We start from the raw sequence: 22,779 nt of genomic DNA on the forward strand, positions 1-22,779 counted from the left end.
CAGTGCCTCGGTTGTACACAGAGTGTTTCTATTTGCTTTCAGCAAGCTGAGCGTCACATGAAGTGGTTAATCGACCCACTCCCTGTAAACGTCAGAGTGATCGTCTCTGTCAACGTGGAGACCTGCCCGCAAGCATGGAGGTCGGTAACCAAATGCTTTTTGACGGTAGACAAAAATGCTTCAGAAACTCAGCGGGTGGGGCAGCATTCATGGAGCGAAGGAATAGGTGACCTTTTGGGTCGAGACCCTTCTTCAGAGCATTAAAAAAATGCTTTTTGACAATCTTTTTATGTTGAGCTTAAAGGCCCTGTCCCGCTGAAGAAGGGTTTCAGCCCGAAACGTCGCCTATTTCCTTCGCTCCATAGATGCTGCCTCACCCGCTGAGTTTCTCTAGCATATTAGTCTACCGACATTTTAAATGTGTCTTTGGCAATTATTGTTCAATTGTATTTTGTTGTTGCATGTACCTAGACAAAGTGAAATTCCTTTTCAGTAAAAACCTTGTAACATTGATTTCTCTAGCTTCAAGTAACCCCGGCATTCCCTCGCTCTCCATCCCTCCCCCACCCAAGTCACACCAGCTTCTCGTTCTCACCCAACAAACAGCTGACAATGGCCTGTTTCCTTTATCATCGTTACTTGTTTGCATATCTTTCATTCATTGTTCTTTATCTCTCCACATCACCGTCTGTATCTCTCGTTTCCCTTTTCCTTAACCAGTCTGAAGAAGGGTCTTGACCCGAAACATCACCCATTCCTTCTGTCCAGACGCTGCCTGTCGCGCTGAGTGACTCCAGCATTTTGTGTCTATCTTCGAGTCTAAGTTCATGTTCATACGTGATAGTAGCAACCTTAGCCTGTCAATAATAGTGGCTCTTTCCACTTGGATTATTTCGCTATGAAATGTTTTGCCTCATAAGAGCAGAATTAGGCCATTCGGTCCATTACGTCGACTCCGCCATTCTATCATGGTTGATCTATTTCTCCCTCCTAACCCCATTCTCCTGCCCTCTCCCAGTAACCCCAGCCACCCGTACTAATCAAGAACCTGTCAATCTCCGCTTTAAAAACTTGGCCTTCGCAGCAGTCTCGGGCAAAGAAAACCTTCCTCTACATGGGTACAATCATACTCGAGTACAAGAGGATAGAGAACATGGATAGCTGACGTTTCACAGAGTGCCGGAGTAACTCAGCGGGTCAGGCAGCATCTGTGGAGAACATGGATAGGTGACGTTTCACAGAGTGCTGGAGTAACTCAACGGGTCAGGCAGCATCTGTGGAGAACATGGATAGGTGACGTTTCACAGAGTGCTGGAGTAACTCAGCGGGTCAGCTAGTCCTGGACTCTCCCACTAGTGGAAACATCCTCTCCACGTCCACTCTATCCAAGCCTTTCACTATTCTGTACATTTCCATGAGGTCGCCCTTCATTCTTCTAAACTCCAGCAAATAGAGGCCCAATGCCGTCAAACAAAACTGACAACCGTACCAATCAAGAACCTATCTATCTCTGCCTTAAAAATATCAATTGACTTGGTCTGCACAGCCTTCTATGGCAAAGATGTCCACTTGTCAGCGCCCGTTATATGGCGACTATTTGAACACCTTGGGTATGGAAGGAAAGGATTTCACTGCGACTTGTCACCTGTGACAATAAAGCGTTCATTCATTCATTCATTCATCATTAGTTCAATACTGTGGTTAAGGTGATATTTGGTGCCGCTATGATTTGTGTCACTGCGCGTCCTTGGAGTGCGGGAGGAAACCGGAGCACCCGGAGAAAACCCACGCAGGTCACGGGGAGAACTTGCAAACTCCGTGCAGACAGCACCCCGGAGTCAGGATGGAACCCAGATCTCTGACCGGCTGAGTTACAAGGCTTAAAGCCAGCTTCTTTCCCGAGGCCGTGAGACTTTTAACCTCACTGACTGAACCCTCACAAACTCAGTGAACTGTCTGCTGCTACTGATGCTGCTATGGACATTATTATGCTGCCGTCTTTTAACCATGCTGCTTTTTTACTTTTTACTATTTATCCATAGGCTCATTATTATTTAGATTTTATTGTGGAAGGTTTTTATATGTTAGAATTTAATGATGTCTTTACTGCACTTTATTGATGTCAATTGACAATAGACAGTAGGTGCAGGAGTAGGCTATTCAGCCCTTTGAGCCAGCACCGCCATTCAATGTGATCATGGCTGATCATCCACAATCAGTACCCCGCTCCTGCCTTCTCCCCATATCCCCTGACTGCTATTTTTAAGAGCCCTATCTTGCTCTCTCTTGAAATCATCCAGAGAACCGTCCTCCACTGCCATAGAATTCCACAGACTAATCACTCTCTGTGAGAAAAAGTGTTTCATAGAAACATAGAAACATAGAAATTAGGTGCAGGAGTAGGCCATTCGGCCCTTCGAGCCTGCACCGCCATTCAATATGATCATGGCTGATCATCCAACTCAGTATCCCGTACCTGCCTTCTCTCCATACCCCCTGATCCCCTTAGCCACAAGGGCCACATCTAACTCCCTCTTAAATATAGCCAATGAACTGGCCTCAACTACCCTCTGTGGCAGAGAGTTCCAGAGATTCACCACTCTCTGCGTGAAAAAAAAGTTCTTCTCATCTCGGTTTTAAAGGATTTCCACTTTATCCTTAAGCTGTGACCCCTTGTCCTGGACTTCCCTAACATCGGGAACAATCTTCCTGCATTTTTTCAATCTTCCTTGTCTCCGTTCTAAAATGGGTTACTCCTTATTGTTAATGAAAGGTACATGTCTTCCTGCACTATTATGCTGCTCGGACCCGAGTACAAATTTCGTTCACGATTCATGTGGAAGCATGTTTTTTATCGAATGACAATAAATAAATAAATGAAATGAAATGTATGTTACAACCAGGTTGTGGCCGACCCTTCACCTTGACCCGCTGAGCCCGAAGGACGTCATAGCTCTGATCACCGCAGAGTGCCACCACGCGGACGTCAAGCTCACCCGAGAGCAGGTTTGTACTCAGCCGTCGACAAAACCATCTGTACATTTGACGGTTTCACCCAATGCAAACAGCAAGGACATTCTTGCCATTGAAGGAGCGCAGCGTAGGTTCACCAGGTTAATTACCGGGATGGCGAGTCTGAAACTCAGTACGATGAAAGAACGGGTCGACTGGGCCTGTATTCGCTGGAATTTAGAAGGATGAGAGGAGGGGGATCTAATAGAAACGAGGAAGGACATCCTTGTGATTGAGGCAGTGCAGGATAGGTTCACGAGATTGATCCCTGGGATGGCGGGACTGTCATATGAGGAAAGATTGAAAAGACTAGGCTTGTATTCGCCTGAGTTTCGAAGGATGAGGGGGATTCTCATAGAAACATATAAAATTATAAAAGGACTGGACGAGCTAGAAGCAGGAAAACTGTTCCCAATGTTGGGCGAGTCCAGAACCCGGGGCCACAGTCTTAGAATAAAGGAGAGGCCATTTAAGACTGAGGTGAGAAAAAACGTTTTCACCCAGAGAGTTGTGAATTTGTGGCATTCCCTGCCACAGAGGTCAGTGGAGGCCAAATCACTAGATGGATTTAAGAGAGAGTTAGATAGAGCTCCAGGGGCTAGTGGAATCAAGGGATATGGGGAGAAGGCAGGCACGGGTTCTTGATTGGGGACGATCAGCCATGATCACTATGAATGGCAGTGCTGGATTGAAGGGCTGAATGGCCTCCTCCTGCACCTAATTTCTCTGTTTCTATATAAAACTCTTAAGGGATTGGACAGGGTAGATGCAGGAAACGTATTCCCGATGTTGGGGGGATTCCAGAACCAGGGGTTGCAGTTTAAGAATTAAGCGGTAGGCTATTTAGGACTGAGATGAGGAAAAACTTTTTCACCCGGAGAGTTGTGAATCTGTGGAAATCTCTGCCACAGAAGGCAGTGGAGGCCAATTCACTGTATGTTTTCAAGAGGGAGTTAGATTTGGCTCTTTGAGCTAACGGAATCAAGGGGTACTGATTGTGAATGATCAGCCATGATCACGTTGAATGGCGGTGCTGGCTTGAAGGGCCGAATGGCCTACTCCTGCACCTATTTTTCTATGTATGTGGGTAAGTGAACGATTAAGAGGGATAATACAGCACTGATACGATCTGATGCAATAGAATAATTATCCCAGGAGGGTTATTGATCCACCAACAGTCATAAAAGCACAGAATACATGGAACATGAAATTAAAGTGATGAGTGGAAAGGCTTGGGGATGTGCTAAGATTGAGATGGATGGGGGGGGGGGGGGGGGCAGGGGGGGAGTCAGACTCGGTCTACCCACGACAGAGGAGTTGTACAGTTTGATAGCCACAGGGAAGAAGGAACTCCTGTGGCGGTCCATGCTGCATCTTGGTGGGAACCAGTCTGTTGCTGAAGGTGCTCCTCAGGTTGACCTGAGGTCAATGAGGTCGGCACGGGGGTGCAGCGGTAGAGTTGCTGCCTCATGGCGCCAGAGACCTGGGTTCCATCCTGACTCCGGGTGCTGTCTGTACGGAGTTTGCAAGTTCTCTCCATGACTGTAGACTAGTGGCTCATGGTATGAGTCATGCATTTGTAGTTACACCCACGAGCCTGTTAGTGTCGCGGTCTGCTGCATTCTGTTAGTCTTAAAGTGAACTCTCAAGTGAGAAGTTCTTAATAAACTCTATATAACCTGACCTGGTGTGAGGCCACTGTTATTAGAAACATAGAAAATAGTGCAGGAGGAGGCCATTCGGCCCTTCGAGCCATCACCGCCATTCATTGTGATCATGGCTGATCATCCCCAATCAATAACCCGTGCCTGCCTTCTCCCCATATCCCTTGATTCCACTAGCCCCTAGAGCTCCATCTAATTCTCTCTATGTGTGCATATATATATATGCTATGGTATTTGGTCACACTGATCTGATCTGTGTATTATATTGTCTAAAATATTCTGTCGTGCTGCAGCAGCAAGCAAGAATTTCATTGTTCTATCTGGAACATCTGACAATAAACTCTCTTGACCTGACTTGATCTTTGAGGGGGGAGGCGACATTGTTATGGAAATGATCTTTGCTGTTTGTGTGCCTGTATAAGGTTAATTCCCGGGATGGCGGGACTGTCATGTGCTGAGAGAATGGAGCGGCTGGGCTTGTACACTCTGGAGTTTAGAAGGATGAGAGGAGATCTCATTGAAACATGTTCTCGATGTTGGGGAAGTCCAGAATCAGTCGGCCACAGTTTAAGAATAAGGAGCAAGCCATTTAGAACGGAGACAAGGAAACACTTTTTCTCACAGAGAGTGGTGAGTCTGTGGAATTCTCTGCCTCAGAGGGCAGTGGAGGCCGGTTCTCTTGATGCTTTCAAGAGAGAGCTAGATAGGCTCTTAAAAATAGCGTAGTCAGGGGATATGGGGAGAAGGCAGGAACGGGGTACTGATTGGGGATGAACAGCCATGATCACATTGAATGGCGGTGCTGGCTCGAAGGGCCGAATAGCCTACTCCTGCACCTATTGTCTATTGTCTATTGTATGCAGGTGAAGCGGCTGGAGAAACATTGCCGATCTGCAACAACGTGCAACGCCCTCTACGTTACTCTCCTGGCCAAGATGCTCACATGGTGAGTGCCACGCAGTTTGTACAGGGCCCTGGTAAAACCACATCTGGAGTATTGCGTACGAATGGCGGTGCTGGCTTGAAGGGCCGAATGGCTTCCTGCACCTATTTTCTACGTTTCTATGTTTCACACACACATACACATGATGTGCTGGCTCTGGAGAGGGTCCCTGTACAGGAGGGTCACGACAATTATCCCAGCAATGAGTGGGTTCCCATATGATGAGCGTTTGTCGGCACTGGGCCTGTACTCGCTGGTGTTTAGAAGGATGAGTTGGGGGACCTCATTGAAACTTACAGAATAGTGAAAGGCCTGGATATGATGAATGTGGAGACGATGTTTCCACTAGTGGGAGCGTCTAGGACCAGAGGGCACAGCTTCAGAATTAAAGCAATTTCCATTCGGAAGATGAGGAGGAATTTCTTTAGTCAGAGGGTGGTGAATCTGTGGAATTCATTACCACAGACGGCTGTGGAGGTCAAGTCACAGGTTATATTTAAGGCAGAGATAGATAGATCCTTGATTAGTGCGGGTGTCAGGGGTTATGGGGAAAAGGCAGGAGAATGGGGTTAGGAGGGAGGGATAGATCAACCATGATTGAATCGATGAGCCGAATGGCCTAATTCTCCTCTTATCACTGTTGTACATGTTTCATTTGATTAAAAGTTACCACCAGCTTAGTATATTAAAATGCCTGGATGCTAATGTGATGATCGTTGTCTCTGTTTAGCGTCAAAGGCCTTGGAGATGTCGACGTTATTGTCCAGCAGTGTTTTGAATGTCAGGACACCGTCTCCCTATACAGGCTGGTGCTGCAGTCTGTACAGCAGGCCCTGCACACTGACGGGGCCAAACAACTAATGCAGGAGGTGAGGACAAGTGTTGCTGTGAACTCGGAGATATCTGTACGGATGGAACCCGGGTCTGGCGCCGTGAGGCAGCAGCTCTACCCGCTGCGCCACCGTGCCGGCCTAATCTCCTTAGTTATATGGTAACAAAGAATGAACAGTGTTTCACATTGTCCCAATTCATAGGGAGCAAAGGCAGACAAAATTGCTGGAGAAACTCAGCGGGTGCGGCAGCATCTATGGAGCGAAGGAAATAGGCAAAGTTTCGGGCTCAAACCCTTCTTCAGACCCATAGGGACCAAAGTTTGCTGTCTATCTCTAATCAATACCCCAAATGCAACTTAACCAAAGTCCTAACATAGTTCCCTCCCCCCCCCCCCCGCCCCCTCTTTCAGCTCTCTTCCCCCCTCACCCCTCCATTCAGTCAGAAGAAAGGTCCCAACCTGAAACGTCAGCAGAGAAGGTGCCTGATCCACTGAGTTACTCCAGCACTCTCGTGTCTTTTGTAAATAAGCACCTATACTTTACAGTTTAGAGACACAGTGCAGAATCAGCCCCTTCGGCCCACCGAGTCTGCACCGACCATCGATCACTCCGCACCCTATCACTATCCCACACAGTGGGGACAACTCACAGAAGCTAATTAATCTACGAATCTGTACGTATTTGGAGTGTGTTGAGGAAACCGGAGCACCTGGAGAAAACCCACACAGGTCTCGGGGAGATGGTACAAACTCCGTACAGACAGCAGCCCGTAGTCAGGATGGAACCCGGGTCTCTGGCGCTGTGAGGCGGCAACCCTACCGCTGCTCCACCGTGCCGGCCCATCTGCAGGTCCTTGTTGCTACAAGGTCGTACAAAACTGCGTCATGACTTCCTGATTTCCATAATAGTCTGAAGTAGGGTCTCGACCCGAAACGTCACCTATTTCCTTCGCCCCATAGATGCTGTCTCACCCGCTGAGTTTCTCCAGCATTTTTGTCTACCTTCGATTTTTCCAGCATCTATAGTTCTTTCTTAAACAGCCCCACTATTGTGCTTGTCGCTGCCAGGGGAGGTGGCGGGGGTAGGGGCAGATAAGATGGCGGTGTTTATCAGGCTTTTCGATCTGCATGGGGATAGAGGGATGGGGATCATGTACAAGCCGTGGAGATTAGTTTGGCATTGTGTTTGCCTCAGATATTTAGGGCCTACGGCAGGGTTTCCCAAACACCTTTGTCCCGGCAACTTTAATAGCACATAACAATGTTTCACTTATTTATGAACATATTGAACGGCGGTGCTGGCTCGAAGGGCAAAATGGCCTACTCCTGCACCTACTGTAACTTCTCCATACAGAGGGTGGTGGGTGTATGGAACGAGCTGCCAGAGGAGGTAGTTGAGGCCGGGACTATCCCATCGTTTAAGAAACAGTTGGATAGGTACATGGATAGGACAGGTTTGGAGGGTTATGGACCAAATGCAGGCAGGTGGGACTGGGGTAGCTGGGACATTGTTGGCCGCTATGGGTGAGTTGGGCCGAAGGGCCTGTTTCCACGCTGTATCACTGTGACTCTATGACCTGTCTACCTGTTTCTTAAACATTGGCATAGTCTCTGGCAGTTTGTTCCATACACCCACTTGTGTGAAAAAGTTAGCCCTCAGATTCCTATTAAATCTTTTCCCCTTCGCCTTGAACCCATGTCCTCTGGTCCTCAATTCTGCTACTCTAGGCAAGAGACTCTGGGCATCTGGGCATGAAGAGTTTTGTGGGATATCGGTCATATACAAGCAAGTGGGGGGGGGGGGGGGGGGGGGGGCAGTACAATCGAGCCATCCTCAGTTTACAGGTACAGGATAAAGAGTGTAAAAATAGACAATAGGTGCAGGAGTAGGCCATTCAGCCCTTCTAGCCAGCACCACCATTCAATGTGATCATGGCTGATCATCCACAATCAGTACCCCGTTCCTACCTTCCCCCCATATCCCCTGACTCCGCTATCGTTAAGAGCCCTATCTAGCTCTCTTGAAAGCATCCAGAGAACCTGCCTCCACCGCCCTCTGAGGCAGAGAATTCCACAGACTCGCCACTCTCTGTGAGAAAAAGTGTTTCTTTGTCTCCGTTCTAAATGGCTTACTCCTTATTCTTAAACTGTGGCCTCTGGTTCTGATCTCCCCCAACATCGGGGACATGTTTCCTGCGTCTAGCGTGTCCAAACCCTTAACAATCTTATAGGTTTCAATGAGATTCCCTCTCATCCTTCTAAACCGAGGTTGTACCTTCCCTAGGCTTAAGGTCTGTCTGTGGAAGGTATGTGCTTTTCAATGGTGAGTAGGGAGTAGTAAGTATTTCCACATGTGTTTCCCGTTTGCAGATGCTGTGCCTGATCTACGTGAGCCACAACGGTGTGAGTGAAGGTGAGCTGCTGCAGATATACCCTGAGCTTCTCTGGCCCACCTTGTCCTCGCTTCTCCGCAGCTTGCAGAGCACGTGCGTGCTGGCACAGAGCTGTGGCCTCCTCAACTTCCAGCACCTGCAGGTGAGAACACCTGCTTTACAGTTGCGTTTAATTTATGCCCATGTCTTCCAGAGATGCTGCCTGACCTGCTGTCTCTCCGGCACTTTGCATGCACAGAAACATAGACAGTAGGTGCAGGAGTAGGCCGTTCGGCCCATGTGATCATGGCTGATCATCCCCAATCAGTACCCCGTTCCTGCCTTCTCCCCATATCCCCTGACTCCACTAACTTTCAGAGCCCTATCTAACTAAGGGGGAGTTAAATGTGGCCCTTATGGCTAAAGGGATCAAGGGGTATGGAGAGAAGGCAGGTATGGGATACTGAGTTGGATGATCAGCCAAGATCATATTAAATGGCGGCGCAAGCTCGAAGGGCCGAATGGCCTACTCCTGCACCTATTTTCTATGTTTTTATGTTTAATGCATCCAGTGAATTGGCCGCCACTGCCTTCTGTGGCAGAGAATTCCACAGATTCAGAATTATGTGTGAAAAAGTTTTTCTTCATCTCAGTTCTAAATGGCCTACCCCTTATTCTTAAACTGTGGCCCCTGGTTCTGGACTCCCACAACATCGGGAACATGTTTCCGCCATCGAGTGTGTCCAATCCCTTAATAATTTTCTATGTTTCTATATGATCCCCTCTCATCCTAAATTCCAGTGAATACAATCCCAGTCGCTCCATTCTTTCATCATATGACAGTCCCGCCATCCCGGGAAATAACTTCGAGAACCTACGATGCTACAATAGCAAGAATGTCCTTCCTCAAATTAGGAGACCAAAACTGCACACATTAGACCAGGTGTGGCCCCACTAGGGCCCTGTACAACTGCAGAAGGACCTCTTTTCTCCTATACTCAACTACTCTCGTTATGAAGGCCAACATGCCATTCGCTTTCTTCACTGCCTGCTGTACCTGCATGCTTACTTTCGTGACTGATGTACAAGGACACCCAGGTCTTGTTGTACCTAACCTCTCCTTTTCCTAACCTGACCATTTAAATAATAATCTGCCTTTCTGTCCTTGCCACCAAAGTGGATAACCTCATATTTATCCATAATGAACTGCATCTGCCATGCATTTGCCCACTCCCCCAACCTATCCAAGTCACCCTGCAAGCTTAGCATTCTCTTCACAGTTCACATTGCCACCCAGCTTTGTGTCATCTGCAAATTTGCTAATGTTACTTTTAATTCCTTCATCTAAATCATTGATGTATATTGTAAATAGCTGCGGTCCCAGCACCGAGCCTTGCAGCACCTCACTAGTCACTGCCTGCGATTCTGAAAGGGACCCGTTAATCCCTACTCTTTGTTTCCTGTCTGCCGACCAATTTTCTATCCATGTCAATACCCTACCCCCAATACCCTACCCCCAATTTTGCCCACTAATCTCCTATGTGGGACCTTATCAAAGGCTTTCTGAAAGTCCAGGTACACTACATCCACTGGCTCTCCTTAATTATCCAGAATCTGTACCCTCTTCCTGCTTTTTCCCCATATCCCTTGAGTCTGTTAGCCCCAAGAGCTAAATCACTACCTTCTGTGGCAGGGAATTCCACAGATTCACAACTCTCTGGGTGAAAACATTTTTTCTTCATCTCACCTTCCCCTTATGCTTAAACTTCGAGCCCTGCTTCTGAACTCCCCCACGGGGAACATTTTTCCAGCCTCTTGCCTGTCCAATCCCCTAAGAAATGTATCTGTTTCTATAAGATCCCCTCTGACTTTTCTAAATTCCAGTGAATACAAGGCCATATGACAGTCCCGCCATCCCGGGAATTAACCTGGTGAGCCTACGCTGCACTCCCTCAATAGCAAGAATGTCCTTCCTCAAATTAGACCAAAATTGCACACAATACTCCAGGTGCGGTCTCACCAGGGCCCTGTAGAACTGCAGAAGTATCTGCCTCTGTTGTATCTGCCACTGTTGTATCTGCCACTGTTGTATCTGCCTCTGTTGTATCTGCCTCTGTTGTATCTGCCTCTGTTGTATCTGCCACTGTTGTATCTGCCACTGTTGTATCTGCCACTGTTGTATCTGCCACTGTTGTATCTGCCACTGTTGTATCTGCCACTGTTGTATCTGCCTCTGTTGTATCTGCCTCTGTTGTATCTGCCTCTGTTGTATCTGCCTCTGTTGTATCTGCCACTGTTGTATCTGCCACTGTTGTATCTGCCACTGTTGTATCTGCCTCTGTTGTATCTGCCACTGTTGTATCTCTATCGTATATTAAATGCCACGATCATCGTTGTTGAGCATTTACAATCTTATTGAGTTGCAGGCTTTGGACGCAGTGCGATTGGAATATATGGAGAAAAAAGGACAGGATTCTGTTACAGTTTACAGAGAAAAACTAGTGCAGTATTTTTCGCATCAAATGAGGTATCTATGGTCCTGTTTTCTTTGTTAAACTTATTCTGCTAACTCGGGTCATTCATTGAAATTTGGTTCTTATCCATTTAAATTAGACTCATTCTTCTAATCTCTGCACTTTGTCCCAAACACCTGCCTGTCAAAAAAAAAACCTCTCACCTGTGACTACCTATTACCTGCCACGCTTTGTTCTGTCCCTCCCTTTTCCAGCTTTCTTCTCCCTCCCCCCCCCCCCCCCAAGTCTGAAGAACCGTCCCGTCCCGAAACATTACCTATCCGTTCTCCAGCGATGCTGCCTGACCCGCTGAGTTACTCCAGCACTCTGTGAAACGTCACCTATCCATGTTCTCCAGCGATGCTGCCTGACCCGCTGAGTTACTCCAGCACTCTGTGAAACGTCGCCTATCCATGTTCTCCACAGATGCTGCCTGACCCGCTCTAGTTGGGGATTGGATGGTTTAGTTGTCTTTTAAATGTTGCTCCAGTACCTGCTACGACCTCCTCTGGCAGCTCGTTCCACTAGTCATAGAGTGAAACAGTGTGGAAACAGGCCCTTCGGCCCAACCTGCCAACACCGACCAACATGCCCCTTCTGCACTAGTCCCACATGGCTGCCTTTGGCCCGTATCCCTCCAAACCTGTTAATAGACAATAGACAATAGGTGCAGGAGTAGGCCATTCGGCCCTTCGAGCCAGCACCGCCATTCAATGTGATCGTGGCTGATCATCCCCAATCAGTACCCCTGTTCCTGCCTTCTCCCCATATCCCCTGACTCCGCTATTTTTAAGAGGCCTATGTAGCTCTCTCTTGAAAGCATCCAGAGAACCTGCCTCCACCATTGGCCTTGTTTTGTTTGCGTGCCATTTGTTTGGTTTATCAGGTGGGTTTATTCCGGTTGGTGAGTGATTAACGATGTGTGTTTCTGCAGTCAGGGCAGAGTGACGTGGCGGGGAGTGGATGAGTTGCCCTGGCTCTTCCTGCAGCAGGGGGACAAGACCAAGCTGCACGGCTGTCTGCTCAACCTTTTTGTGTCTCAGAACCTGTACAAGAGGTAGGCCGCTGGACTGCTCAACAACCAACCAAGTTACAAGTACCCGAGGGGGGGGGGGGGGGGGCTTTCCTAAAGACACGGGTGCCATCTCAACACTATCGAGTCCAGAGATCCTATAGCGAGCAAGATAGATCACTCGACGAAAAAGACGTAGAAAAAATAAATTGGATAGGTATATGGATGGGAAAGGAATGGAGGGTTATGGTCTGAGTGCAAGTCTCATGGTCTCAGTATCAGTATCAGTATATCTTTATTGTTATTTCCTGAGTACTCACATACCCAGAGGAAACAAAAAAACATTGCTCAACCAGTGTCCGTTCAGTGTGCAGTACAAATAACAACAAGTAAATAGAAATAAAAATACGTATATCATGAACAAATTAAATTAAACACTCTACTCTCTACTAAACATCAACAGGCGTTCCGATCGACAGCTGCTGCAGTGTGTCCAGGTTGGTGGTTGGTGCGCGATACTTTGGCAGGGGGCTAAGTCCGTTTATCAGTCTTATAGCCTGCGGGAAGAAGCTGAGGAGCATCCTGCTGGTTTTGCAGCTAATGCTCCTGTACCTCTTCCCAGATGGGTGGTAGGGGTCTTTGATGATGGAGATGGCTCTGTTGATACATCTCTTCCTGTATATGTCCAGCAAGAAAGGGAGTGGAGCACCAATAATCCTGCTGGCGGTCTTCACAATCCTGTAGATGGGACTAGGGGAGAATAAGTGTTCGGCACGGACTAGAACGGCCTGTTTCCGTGCTGTATATGGTTATATTCATGGGTATATTCATGGTTTATATTCATAGTTATATATGGGCAGATTCATGGGTCATTTTTGGCCCCATTTCCGTAACCGGCTTCCGTCTCCGCACGGTTGGCATGGATGGGTTGGGCAGTCGGGGCGATCAAAGCCCCCGCAGCCGACGGTCGAAGCCCGCGTCGGGGCGGTTGAAACTCTCCGCGGCGTGGAGCTCCCGAGTCGGCCTCTTCATACCAGAGACCGCAGACCCTCATGATGTTAAAGTCCCCAGGCCCCGCGGTTGGAGTTTCGATCCCCCGCAAAGGGAAGGGAATGTGAGAGTCCCGCAGACTCTCGCGGCCTGGAGCGTCGGGTCGGCCAACTCCACGATGTCAGACCGCAGTGCGGACGGACAGTGCGGATACGGAAACAAATTGCATTTCCGTCGAGGCAAGAGATTGAAAAATAGTTTTCCCCCCCCCCACATAAAACAAACCAAGGAAGACTAAAACATACTTTTTAACACGTACTTAAAATAACAAAAAATAAGAAAGGACAGGCAGACAGTTGGCGAGGCAGCCATTGCTGGTGACATCCTTTCTAGCTTAGACCTTGGTTGGCATGGATGGGTTGGGCTGAAGGGCCTGTATCATATGCGCGTATCTGTGCACAGTGGACTTTTTTTCCCTTATTTATTATATTGTTTACAGTGTACTATGTTCCCATATTGTGTTGTGCTGCTGCAAGTAAGAATGTCATTGTTCTATCCGGGACACATGACAATACAACACTCCTGACTCTTGACTATCTCTCAAGTCTAAAGACGGGGTGGCACGATGGCACAGTGGTCAAGTTGCTGCCTTACAACTCAGAGCTGATGTCTGCAGCGCCAGAGACCCGGGTTCGATCCCGACTACGGGTGCTGTCTGTGCGGGGTTTGTACCTTCTCCCCGTGACCTGCGCGGGTTTTCTCCAAGATCTTCGGGTTTCCTCCCACACTCCAAAGATATGCAGGTTTGTAGGTTAATTGGCTTGGGTTTGTATCCTTGGTATAAGTGTAAATTGTCCCTAGTGTGTGTGTGTAGGCCTGTGCTAATGTGCGGGTGATCGCTGGTCAGCGCGGACTCGGTGGGCCCAAGGGCCTGTATCCGTGCTGGATCTCTACACTCAAGTCAAGTCAAGTTTATTCGTCACATACACATACGAGATGTGCAGTGAAACGTAAAAGCGGCAATGCTCGCGGACTTTGTACAAAAAACAAACAAACTACAAACAGAATGGAACAGAATCACATATACTTTTACATATTAAATATTGTGGGAGGAAAGAAAAAGGAAAAAGAAACAGCAATTATTCTGATGGTTAACTAAACTAAACACTGCGTGTGTGTGTGCGTTCTTTTACAGAGGCCATTTTGCAGAGCTGCTATCCTATTGGCAATACGTGGGGATGGATAAGAATTCCATGGCTGCTGCTTACTTTGAGTCATTGAAGCAGTACGAGAGGAGCTGCGAAGGGGAGGACATGATCGTGCGCTTGGCAGATCTCTACGAGACGCTGGGCCGCTTTTTGAAAGACTTGGGCCTGCTGAGCCAGGTGGGTGTGCTCCACAGTGTCAGCGCGGGGAAAAGCTCACCGTCTCATAGAAACAGGTGCAGGAGTAGGCCATTTAGCCCTTCCAGCCAGCATCGCCATCCAATATGATCATGGCTGATCATTGACAATCAGTACCCCGTTCCTGCCTTCTCCCCATATCCCTTGATTCCGTTAGCCCGAAGAACTAAATCTAAATCTCTCTTGAAAACATCCAGTGAATCGGCCTCCACTGCCTTCTGTTGGCAGAGAATTCCACAGATTCACAACTCTCTGGGCGAAAAAGTTTTGCCTCATCTCAGTCCTAAATGGCCTACCCCTTATTCTTAAACTGTGTGACCCTCTCTGCCTCAGAGGGCAGTAGAGGCCGGTTCTCTGGATGCTTTCAAGAGAGAGCTAGATAGGGCTCTTAAAAATAGCGGAGTCAGGGGATATGGGGAGAAGGCAGGAACGGGGTACTGATTGGGGATGATCAGCCATGATCACAGTGAATGGCGGTGCTGGCTCAAAGGGCCGAATGGCCTACTCCTGCACCTATTGTCTATTGTCTATTAACACCCCTAATATTGCAACCATTTCTGGACCCCTCCCAACATGGGGAACATTTCAGGACTCCCCCAACATGGGGAACATGGTCTCATCAGTAAAGCTACCAGCTATGGACCATGGACAGGATAGCACGCAACAAAAGCGCTCTTCTCCGTACCATTGGTACCCGTGGCAATACTGCTGCTGCTGCCACACAACGCCAGAGAGCCGGGTTCAATCCTGACCTTGGTGCTGTCTCTGTGGAGTTTGCACATTCTTCTCCCTGTGACCGCGTGGGTTTCCTCCAGGTGCTCTGGTTTCCTCCCCACATCCCACAGACGTGCAATTGGTAGGCCACTGTAAATTGAAACAGGCCCTTCGGCCCACCAAGTCCCCGCCAACCAGCGATCACCCCATACACAAGCACTATACTACACACTGAGGATGAATTAATGAAGGCAATTAACCTGCAAACCTACACGTTTTTGGAGTGTGGGGTGGGGGAAACCGGAGCACCCGGAGAATACCACCGTGATCACAGGGAGAATGGACAAACTCTGTACAGACAGCACCCACAGTCAGGATCGAGCCCGGGTCTCTGGCGCTATGAGGCAGCAACTCTACCCGCTGCGCCACTGTGCCGCACAAAGACAAAAGGGCCTGTCCCACGAGCATGTGACTCCATGCGGCAAGCGCGACCTAACGTGGTCGCTTGAGCCGTACGGCCTCGCTGGGCCGGTCCCACATCGATCGCTGGAGCCATACGGAGTTGTGCGGAGCTGGTCCCGACATCGCGCGGGGCTCCGAAAAACTGGCCGTGTTCAAAAATTCTGCGCGGCAACGGCTTGCTGGCCCGCAGCCGCCTCGACGCCGTATGCACCGCCTCGACAGGTGTGCGCAGCGTCTTGACGCTATACGTCACGCGCGAACTTCCCACGGACTTAGCTCGAACTTCACGTCACTCACTCGACCTCCGCGCAGCCCCCGCATCCGGTTTGATCGCGCTTGCTGCATGCAGGTCGCATGCTCGTGGGACAGGCCCTAAAGTCCAACACGTCCCCTACAACTTTCACCAACTTCTACAGATGCGCCGTAGAAAGCATTTTATCGGGATGCATCACAGCTCAGTTTGGGGAACGGCTCCATCCAAGACCGCAAGAAATTGCAGAGAATTGTGGACGCAGCCCAGACCGTCACACAAACCAACCTCCCTTCCGTTGAGTCTGAAGAAGGGTCTCGAACCGAAACGTCACCCATTCCTTCCCTCCAGAGATGCTGCCTGTCCTGCTGAGTTACTCCAGCATTTTGTGTCTACCTCCCTTCCATTGACTCCATCTACACCTTACGATGCCTCGGCAAGGCCACCAAATCAAGGACGACTCGCACCCCGGCCACTCCCTCTTCTCCCCTCTCCCATCGGGCAAGAGGTACAGAAGTGTGAAAACACACACCTCCAGATTCAGACACAGTTTCTTCCCAGCTGTTATAAGGCAACTGAACCATCCTACCACATCCAGAGAGCAGCCCTGAACTACTACCTACCTCATTGGTGACTCTTGGACTACACTTGATCGGACTAAACGTTATTCCCTTTATCCTGTATCTGTCCACTGTGGACGGCTCGATTGTAATCGTGTATTGTCTGTCCGCTGACTGGTCAGCACGCAACAGAAGCTTTTCATTGTACCTCGATACACGTGACGATAAACTGAAGCTCAGGGTTTATGACTGTGCCCACAGGCGGTTGCCCCACTGCAGCGTTCTCTGGAGATCCGTGAGAGTGCGTTGGACCCGGACCACCCCAACGTGGCGCAGTCCCTGCACCAGCTCGCCAGCGTGTACGTGCAGTGGAAGAAGTTCGGCAACGCCGAGCAGCTGTACAAGCAGGCGCTGGAGATCAGCGAGAACGCCCACGGCCCCGTACACCCACGGGTGGCTCAGCAGCTCGATGCCCTGGCCATGCTGTACCAGAAACAGAACAAGTAAGTCCCACGGGCCCTTCAGCCCAACCTGACCATGCTAACCCAGCTACTCAACGCCTTGCCCATGCTGTACCAGAAACAGAACAAGTAAGTCCCACCGTCACCCCGTCCATGCTAATCAAGCAGCTCGATCAAGCGGCAGGGCTTGTATACTCTGTAGTTTAGGAGGATGAGAGGATATCTTATTGAAACATTATTAAGGGTTTGGACACACCAGAGGCAGGAAACGTGTACCCGATGTGAGACCGCCTGGAGTATTGTGTGCAGTTTTGGTCCCCTAATTTGAGGAAGGACATTCTTGCTATTGAGGGAGTGCAGCGTAGGTTTACAAGGTTAATTCCCGGGGTGGCGGGACTGTCACATGTTGAGAGAATGGAGCAGCTGACCTTGTACACTCTGGAGTTTGGAAGGATGAGAGGGCATCTCATTGAAACATATATGATTGTTAAAGGTTTGGACACGCTAGAGGCAGGAAACATGTTCCCGATGTTGCGGGGGAGTACAGAACCAGGGGCCACAGTTTAAGAATAAGGGGTAAGCCATTTAGAACGGAGATGAGGAAACACTTTTTCACACAGAGAGTTGTGAGTCTGTGGAATTCTCTGCCTCAGAGGGTGGTGGAGGCCAGTTCTCTGGATACTTTCATGAGGGAGCTAGATAGGGCTCTTAAAGATAGCAGAGTCAGGGGATATGGGGAGAAGGCAGGAACGGGGTACTGATTGGGGATGATCAGCCATGATCACATTGAATGGCGGTGCTGGCTCGAAGGGCCGAATGGCCTCCTCCTGCACCTATTGTCTATTGTCTGTTGTCTACACTCTGGCCATGCTGTACCAGAAACAGACCAAGTAAATTACCCAAGAGGGAAACAGGCCCTTCAGCCCAACCTGTCCATGCTAACCAAGCTGCCCGACGCCCTGGCCATGTCGTACCAGAAACAGAATAAGTAAGTCACAGAGTCACCCAGCACGGTAACTCATCCACAAAATGCTGAAGTAACCTTGCAGATCATTAGACTTTATTGATGCAGCGTGGAAACAGGCCCTTTGGCCCAACCCATCCATGCCAACCAAGGTTAAAGCTAGAAACGACACAAAGTGCTGGAGTAACTCAGCGGGTCGTTAGACTTTAGAGATGCAGCATTCAGTAGCATTACAGTAGAAAGCATTTTATCGGGATGAATCACAGCACGGTTTGGGAACAGCTCCATCCAAGACCGCCAGAAATTGCAGCGAATTGTGGACGCAGCCCAGACCATTGCACAAACCAACCTCCCTTCCATTGACTCCATCTACACCTCACGCTGCCTCGGCAAGGCCAGCAGCATCATCAAGGACCAGTCGCACCCCAGGCGACTCCCTCTTCTCCTCTCTCCCATCGGGCAAGAGGTACAGAAGTGTGAAAACGCACACCTCTAGATTCAGGGGCAGTTTCATCCCAGCTGTTATCAGGCAACTGAACCATCCTCCACAACCAGAGAGCAGTCCTGACCTCCCATCTATTTCACTGGAGACCCTTGAACTATTTTCAATTGTACTTTGCTGACTTTATCTTGTACTAAACGTTATTCCCTTTATCCTGTGGACGGCTCGATTGTCCCTTTATCCTGTCGACGGCAAGAGGTACAGAAGTGTGAAAACGAACGCACACCTCCAGGTTCGGGGACAGTTTTTTCCCAGCTGTTATCAGACAACTGAACCATCGTACCACAACCAGACAGCGGTCCAGAACTACTATCTACCTCTTTGGTGACCCACGGACTGTCCTTGATTGAACTTTTCTGGCTTCACCTTGCACTAAACGTTATTCCCTTATCCTGTATCTGTACACTGTGAACGGGTCGATTGTAATCATGTGTTGTCTTTCCGCTAACTGGTTAGCATGCAACAAAAGCTTTTCACTGTACCTCGGTACACGTGACAATAAACTCAACTGAACCAAGATTAGAAACACGGTGCTGACATTTAATGAATGTTGCCTGGGTTTCAGCAACTAAGTTACAGAGAAAGGTTGAACAAGTTAGGTCTTTATTCTTTGGAGCGCAGAAGGTTAAGGGGGGACTTGATAGAGGTTTTTAAAATGATGAGAGGGATAGACAGAGTTGATGTGGAAAAGCTTTTCCCACTGAGAGTAAGGAAGATTCAAACAAGGGGACATGACTTGAGAATTAAGGGACTGAAGTTTAGGGGTAACATGAGGGGGAACTTCTTTACTCAGAGAGTGGTAGCTGTGTGGAATGAGCTTCCAGTGAAGGTGGTGGAGGCAGGTTCGTTTTTATCATTTAAAAATAAATTGGATAGTTATATGGATGGGAAGGGAATGGAGTGTTATGGTCTGAGCGCAGGTATATGGGACTAGGGGAGATTATGTGTTCGGCATGGACTAGAAGGGTCGAGATGGCCTGTTTCCGTGCTGTAATTGTAATATGGTTTATATGGTTTATATTATATTTAGTTTCCGACATTATGTTCAGTTGTGGGCACCGTGTTATAAAAGATGTTGCCAAGCTGGAGAGGGTGCTGAGAAGATTTATGAGGATGTTGCCAGGACTGGAGGGTGTGAGCTATAAGGAGAGGTTGAGCAGGCTGGGTCTCTATTCCTTGGAGCGCAGGAGGATGAGGGGAGATCTTATTGAGGTGGATAAAATCTTGAGATGAATAGATTGGGGAGACGCATAGTCTCTTGCCCAGAGTAGGGGAATCGAGGACCAATGGACATAGGTCGAAGGTGAAGGGGAAAAGATTTAATAGGAACTTTTTCACACAAAGGGTGGTGGGTGTATGGAACGAGCTTCCAGAGGGAGTAGTTGAGGCTGGGACTATCCCAACGTTTAAGAAACAATTAGACGGGTACATGGATAGGACAGGTTTGGAGGGATACGGACCAAGCGCGGGCAGGTGGGACTAGTGTAGACGGGGCAAGTTGGAGGGTGTGGGCAAGTTGGCCTGTTTCCACGCTTAATCACCCTCTGACTGAGATGTTAATGTTGGTTCTCTGCTGAGCTTGTGTTTTGTGTTTTGAGGTACGAGCAAGTGGAATCATTGAGGAAGCGATCGATGAAGATCAGGCAGAAGATGTCCAAGCAAAAAGGGAGCATGGTGAGTGGTGAAGACGTGTCCGGTATAACTGCACCGTGAGGATTCACTCTCACTCCGCCCCAAGTATGTTAGCCACACACACCATCTCCAATACAAGGTGGACACACAATGCTGGAGTAACTCAGCGGGACAGGCAGCACCTCTGGAGAGATGCAATGGGTGATGTTTCGGGTCGAGACTCTTCTTCAGTCTGAAAGAAGGGTCTTGACCCGAAACGTCATCCATTGCTTCTCCCCACAGATGCTGCCGGTCCTGCTGAGTTACTCCAGCATTTTGTGTCTATCTTCAATTTTCTTGGCCCTGCTCTGGGAGTAGGAGTGGGAGCGGATCCGGACCGCAACGGCGGTGAGCCCCAGGCCGAGCTCGGCGATCGTTTGCCTGCTTCTGCTGCTGTTGGAGGTGCGACTTTGCGTCGCGCCAGGGTCTTGGGCCTGTTCCACTTTGGTCATCAGGTACGTGACAGGCCGGTGGCGCACGAAGATCTTGTTCGCTACAAAATTTTGGAGCGCCGCGCGATATCACACACAACTACATAACCCTCTGCGCTTCTCAGTGGGACCGGCCCCGTGCGGCCACACGATGCCCGTACGCCTCAACGCGACCACGAGGTCGCGTAATTTGACACATAAGTGGGACAGGGCCTTTAGACGGGTGGGAGAACTGGGAAGGGGAAGGGGATAGAGAGAGAGGGAGAGCGAAGGCTGTCTGAAGTTAATACAATTATACAATTAACTTCTCAAATACAACCTTGCTGTACTTTACCCTGCACTAAATGTGTCACTATTTAATATCATGTGTACAAATCACAGTGAAAATCGTTGTTTGAGACCAAATATCAGGCGACATTTGCAGTGCCCTGTCCAGGTGCTGGTTGTTCTGGAGCGGGGCCCGATCCAGGCGAGCCCCAGGCTTCTGCAGGGCCTCCAACAACCGACATCCCTCTCCCAGTCTGACCACCCTTGTGCCCTGGAGTCACCTCCCGCAGGACCCCACTCCCCTCTCCTACCAAAGACAGGTGACTGACAATGCTGGAGTAACTCAGCGGGTCAGGCAGCATCTGTGGAGAACATGGATAGGTGATGTTTCACAGAGTGCTGGAGTAACTCAGTGGGTCAGGCAGCACCTGTGGAGAACATGGATAGGTGACGTTTCACAGAGTGCTGGAGTAATTCAGCGGGTCAGGCAGCATCTGTGGAGATCATGGATAGATAACGTTTCACAGAGTGCGGGAGTAATGCCCCTGTCCCACTTAGGAACTTACGTAAGAATGCTGTTCATCGATTACAGCTCAGCATTCAACACCATTATACCATCAAAACTGATCACCAAACTCGGTAACCTGGGCATCGACCCCTCCCTCTGCAACTGGATACTGGACTTTCTAACCAACAGACCCCAGTCTGTGAGGTTAGACAAGCACACTTCTTCAACCCTCACCCTGAACACTGGCGTTCCACAGGGCTGTGTGCTGAGCCCCCTCCTCTACTCCCTCTTCACCTATGACTGCACACCTGTACATGGTACTAACACCATCATCAAGTATGCAGATGATACAACGGTGATTGGCCTCATCAGCAACAACGATGAGCTGGCCTACAGGGAGGAGGTCCAGCACTTAGCAGCATGGTGCGCTGACAACAACCTGGCCCTTAACTCCAAGAAGACCAAGGAGCTCATTGTAGACTTCAGGAAGTCCAGAGGCGGCACGCACACCCCCATCCACATTAACGGGACGGAGGTGGAACGTGTTTCTAGCTTCAGGTTCCTGGGAGTCAACATCTCCGATGACCTCTCTTGGACCCACAATACCTCTACTCTGATCAAGAAGGCTCATCAGCGTCTCTTCTTCCTGAGGAGACTGAAGAAGGTCCATCTGTCTCCTCAGATCCTGGTGAACTTCTACCGCTGCACCATCGAGAGCATCCTTACCAACTGCATCACAGTATGGTATGGCAACTGCTCTGTCTCCGACCGGAAGGCATTGCAGAGGGTGGTGAAAATTGCCCAACGCATCGCCGGTTCCTCGCTCCCCTCCTACTCTGATCAAGAAGGCTCATCAGCGTCTCTTCTTCCTGAGGAGACTGAAGAAGGTCCATCTGTCTCCTCAGATCCTGGTGAACTTCTACCGCTGCACCATCGAGAGCATCCTTACCAACTGCATCACAGTATGGTATGGCAACTGCTCTGTCTCCGACCGGAAGGCATTGCAGAGGGTGGTGAAAATTGCCCAACGCATCACCGGTTCCTCGCTCCCCTCCATTGAGTCTGTCCAAAGCAAGCGCTGTCTGCGGAGGGCGCTCAGCATCGCCAAGGACTGCTCTCACCCCAACCATGGACTGTTTACCCTCCTACCATCCGGGAGGCGCTACAGGTCTCTCCGTTGCCGAACCAGCAGGTCGAGGAACAGCTTCTTTCCGGCGGCTGTCACTCTACTCAACAACGTACCTCAGT

The 22,779-nt window shown here is 49.3% G+C and overlaps 1 protein-coding gene across 1 annotated transcript in view; it reads left to right on the forward strand.

Annotated features, from left to right (window-relative positions):
- Window positions 1–22,779, forward strand: part of LOC129708241 (nephrocystin-3-like) — an 83,306-nt gene that overhangs the window by 50,799 nt on the left and 9,728 nt on the right. The window contains exons 14-23 of the mRNA XM_055653878.1: window positions 43–140; window positions 2,904–3,006; window positions 5,540–5,622; window positions 6,350–6,488; window positions 8,822–8,986; window positions 11,250–11,350; window positions 12,271–12,393; window positions 14,534–14,723; window positions 16,989–17,230; window positions 20,253–20,328. Coding sequence (XP_055509853.1) covers window positions 43–140; window positions 2,904–3,006; window positions 5,540–5,622; window positions 6,350–6,488; window positions 8,822–8,986; window positions 11,250–11,350; window positions 12,271–12,393; window positions 14,534–14,723; window positions 16,989–17,230; window positions 20,253–20,328 — 1,320 coding nt within the window. The remainder of the gene's footprint in view (window positions 1–42; window positions 141–2,903; window positions 3,007–5,539; window positions 5,623–6,349; window positions 6,489–8,821; window positions 8,987–11,249; window positions 11,351–12,270; window positions 12,394–14,533; window positions 14,724–16,988; window positions 17,231–20,252; window positions 20,329–22,779) is intronic.

The sequence above is a fragment of the Leucoraja erinacea genome, chromosome 2, assembly GCF_028641065.1.
Source record: "Leucoraja erinacea ecotype New England chromosome 2, Leri_hhj_1, whole genome shotgun sequence".
Classification (NCBI taxonomy): domain Eukaryota; kingdom Metazoa; phylum Chordata; class Chondrichthyes; order Rajiformes; family Rajidae; genus Leucoraja; species Leucoraja erinaceus.